At 56.4% G+C, this 3695-nt stretch overlaps 1 protein-coding gene across 1 annotated transcript; it reads left to right on the top strand.

The window, feature by feature from the left end:
• Positions 1-1205: 1205 nt before the first annotated feature.
• LOC144952197 (olfactory receptor 52K1-like) lies at positions 1206-2697 on the top strand (the record flags this gene model as incomplete). Its single annotated transcript, XM_078882600.1, has 3 exons — positions 1206-1843; positions 1890-2107; positions 2644-2697. Coding segments are annotated over 3 exons (910 nt in total), but the record flags the coding sequence as incomplete, so codon positions are not given.
• Positions 2698-3695: the final 998 nt, after the last annotated feature.

The raw sequence follows: 3695 nt of genomic DNA, 5'->3' as shown, positions 1-3695 counted from the left end.
ACACTGCAGGCTGACTCCCCTGTCATTACCTCCCATGGCCACTAGTCCACTCACACTGCAGGCTGACTCCCCTGTCATTACCTCCCATGGCCACCAGCCCACTCACACTGCAGGCTGACTCCCCTGTCATTACCTCCCATGGCCACCAGTCCACTCACACTGCAGGCTGACTCCCCTGTCGTTACCTCCCGTGGCCACTAGTCCACTCACACTGCAGGCTGACTCCCCTGTCATTACCTCCCGTGGCCACTAGTCCACTCACACTGCAGGCTGACTCCCCTGTCATTACCTCCCGTGGCCACTAGTCCACTCGCACTGCAGGCTGACTCCCCTGTCAATACCTCCCGTGGCCACCAGTCCACTCACACTGCAGGCTGACTCCCCTGTCATTACCTCCCATGGCCACTAGTCCACTCACACTGCAGGCTGACTCCCCTGTCATTACCTCCCGTGGCCACTAGTCCACTCACACTGCAGGCTGACTCCCCTGTCATTACCTCCCATGGCCACTAGTCCACTCACACTGCAGGCTGACTCCCCTGTCATTACCTCCCGTGGCCACTAGTCCACTCACACCGCATGCAGGCTCTATTGTCATTTCACTTGCAAAAGCTAGAATCGATTTGGCGTTTGAACAATCTTAACACAACTCCTGTTTTATTTTCTAGATAGGGTAAAAACAAATATTCTTATTGTTTTTTTACATACAGAGAAACTAGTTGTTGGGGTTGTTCGTCCAAAGGTCTTTTGAACGTTGATGTTGGCAACTGTGCACCGGACACCCCACGCAGCAAAAGACGGGAACGCGTTCCGGACGAGTTTGCAGATATAAGGAATTACACAAACCCTCCCCATGATTTTATCATTATATATTTCATTAAATGTAACACAATATATATGAAAACCTCCAAGTAATTTTTTTCTTTGTTAAAATTGTTTTCGGTTTCAAATATTATTTTACTACCAACACAAATCTTCGCCGAGTCTCTCCAAGACCAATTTTCGTTTGAACGTTGAATGATTACTTTCAGAATTCCCGCTCGCCCGGCTGATCCGATGGACGACACCATCAACAACATCAGCACCGCAATCATCAACTTCACATCACCATCTTCGTCATCACCGTCATCATCATCGTCATCATCGCTATTACCATTCTTTGCATACCCTGGTGTACCGCTGTACCTCGACTCTCCGTTCCGTAGCCCCGAGTCCCTCCGCCCACTCGCCTTCACCGTCATTCTCGTTCTTTACTGCCTCATCGTGACGGGCAACACGCTCCTCTGCTTCCTCATCCTTCGCGACCCTCGCCTCCACAGGCCCATGTACATCCTGCTCGCAAACCTGTCCCTCAACGCCCTCGTGGGCAGCTCGGCGACTCTCCCGCGCGCCATGCGCGACCTGGTCGCGTCCAACGCCATCACGGCGGGTGAGTGCCTGGCCCAGGTCTACTTCATCCACGTCTACATGAGCCTCGAGTACTACATCCTCGCCTCCATGTCCCTCGACCGCTACCTCGCCGTGTGCCTCCCTCTGCGCTACGGCGCCCTCTTCGGCAACGAGCGAGCCCTGCGCACGTGCGCGGCCGTCCACGCGGCGGCGGCCGCGTGCGTCTCCGCCATCTTGTGCCTCGTGCTTCGCCTAGACCTGTGCAGAGGCCGCGTCGTCGACGAACTCTCGTGCAGCCACATGTCCCTGGCTAAGTTGGCATGCAACGACACGTCCGTCAACAACGTCGCGGGCATCGCCGTCACCGCCCTCACCATGGGCGTCGGCCTGGTCGTCATCGCCGCCTCGTACGCTCGCATCCTTTGCGAGTGCTGCTCGGCGCGCGGGCGGCGGGGTCGCGGCCGCAAGGCGGCGGGCACGTGCGTCGCGCACCTTGGCAGCCTGGGCGGTCTTCGCGCTCTGCACCCTCGCCGTCGTCGCCATGCCCCGGCTCGAGCGCTACGTGCGGATCTCGTCGCAGGCTCGCGCCGTCGTCAACATGGCCGTGTACGTGCTGCCCCCGCTGCTCAACCCCGTCATCTACGGCCTGCGCACCGCCGAGATCAGGGCGTGGCTCGCCGCCAAGGTGTGCCGACGGGGCAAGGTCGCGGCGGTCCGCGTGAGGCGTCCATTGTCGGGGTGGGGAGGGGGGGGGGTGGTGTTTCATTCTCTCCCCCTCCTCCTCCCCCTCCCCCTCCCCCCCTCACTCCCCAATCCCCATCCTCCCGCTCCCCCCCTCCTCCATCCCTCCTCCCCCTCCCCCCCCCCCTCCTCCATCCCTCCTCCCCCGTCCCCCCCTTCTCCTCCTCCCTCCCCCTCCCTCCTCCCCCCTCATCCCCCTCCCCCCCCTCACCATCCCCTCCTCTCCCCCTCCCCCCTCTCCCCCTCCCCTCCTCCCTCCCCCCCTCCTCCCCCCCTCATCCCCCTCCCCCCCCTTCTCCATCCCTCCTCCCCCTCCCCCTCCCCCCTCCTCCTCCTCCCCCCCCTCCTCCCCCCCTCATCCCCTCCCCCTTTCCCTCCCCCTGGCTGCCCCCTCCCCTCCCCCCCCCCCTGCTGCCCCCCCCCCGGCTGCCCCCCATCCCCCCTCCTCCCCCTCCTCCCCACGACCTCCTCCCCTCCCCACCCCCTCCTCCCCCCCATTCTGTGGGACTTCAGTTGAAGGTGGCGGAGTTAACAGTCCCTCGCAACCCATCCCAGAGGCCGCTTTAGGCCGCTAGCGGTGGCTTACAAGCGCCACGGGAGGAATGGCCAATTGAAATTGGTCCTCCCATCCCACCCTCCCTCTCTCCCCCAATGGCACTGGTCAAATCAAACTTACCATCTGGTTGCTTTGCCGGACTATTGGTGATGGCGCAGTTGTGGGGAGAGTGGGCAGTGCGCTCATGACCAGTTCTTTTTTTGACAGCAGAGGTGTCACTCCGAACCAGTGGAGAGGCATTGGGGCCGTCCATAAATGACGTCACGCAATTTTGACCAATTTTTGACCGCCCCCCTCCCCCCCCTCGTCACACGGCGTCACAAAAAAAATCAGACCCCCCTCAAATATGACGTCACATAGCTCTGCCCCCCCCCCCCAAACCATATTTCCATTTTGAAAATTAAACATGCTTAAAATCACTTTAAATTATTGTCATTGTAGTGTGTATTTAATGTGGTGCTGCACTCTGATGTTGTAGGAGAAAACACGTATTAAAAATTAGGCGTTGGAAAGCTGAAATTTAGCATAAAATTCACTTGAAAATATTCAACGTCTAACTAAAACTGCAGATTTATAGAATATAAAATAGAAATTCTCTTATAATTATCAAATATATAAAGCAATTATAACTATAAAAAAAATACTTAACTGTGTAGTAGAACGAAGCAAAATGGAGAGTACAATTATAACAATCACATATTCATTGCACAGAATGAAAATGAAAATGTTTAATAACAATTATTAAATTGTTTTCAAAATGTATGCCTCTACCTGGTCTGTCGCTCCGCACGAAGCTTCAGGTCTTCTCGGCCATGGTCATTACCTCCCTTCTCTACGCTTGCGAAACGTGGACCTCCCTAATGGAGCATCTTCGCCGGTTGGAAACATTTAGGCTGGCCTGCCTACGATCCATACTGGGTTTAACCAGACTGGATTGTGTGAAGAGCTCACAAATCCTTGATAGATCTGGACAAAGTCCCATCGGTGAGCTCCTCCGGCAGGCAAGGCT

The sequence above is a fragment of the Lampetra fluviatilis genome, chromosome 66, assembly GCF_964198595.1.
Source record: "Lampetra fluviatilis chromosome 66, kcLamFluv1.1, whole genome shotgun sequence".
NCBI classification, from domain to species: Eukaryota; Metazoa; Chordata; class Hyperoartia; order Petromyzontiformes; family Petromyzontidae; genus Lampetra; species Lampetra fluviatilis.
The sequence above is the reverse complement of the archived record's forward strand: the minus strand, read 5'-3'. Positions and strand labels throughout refer to the sequence as shown.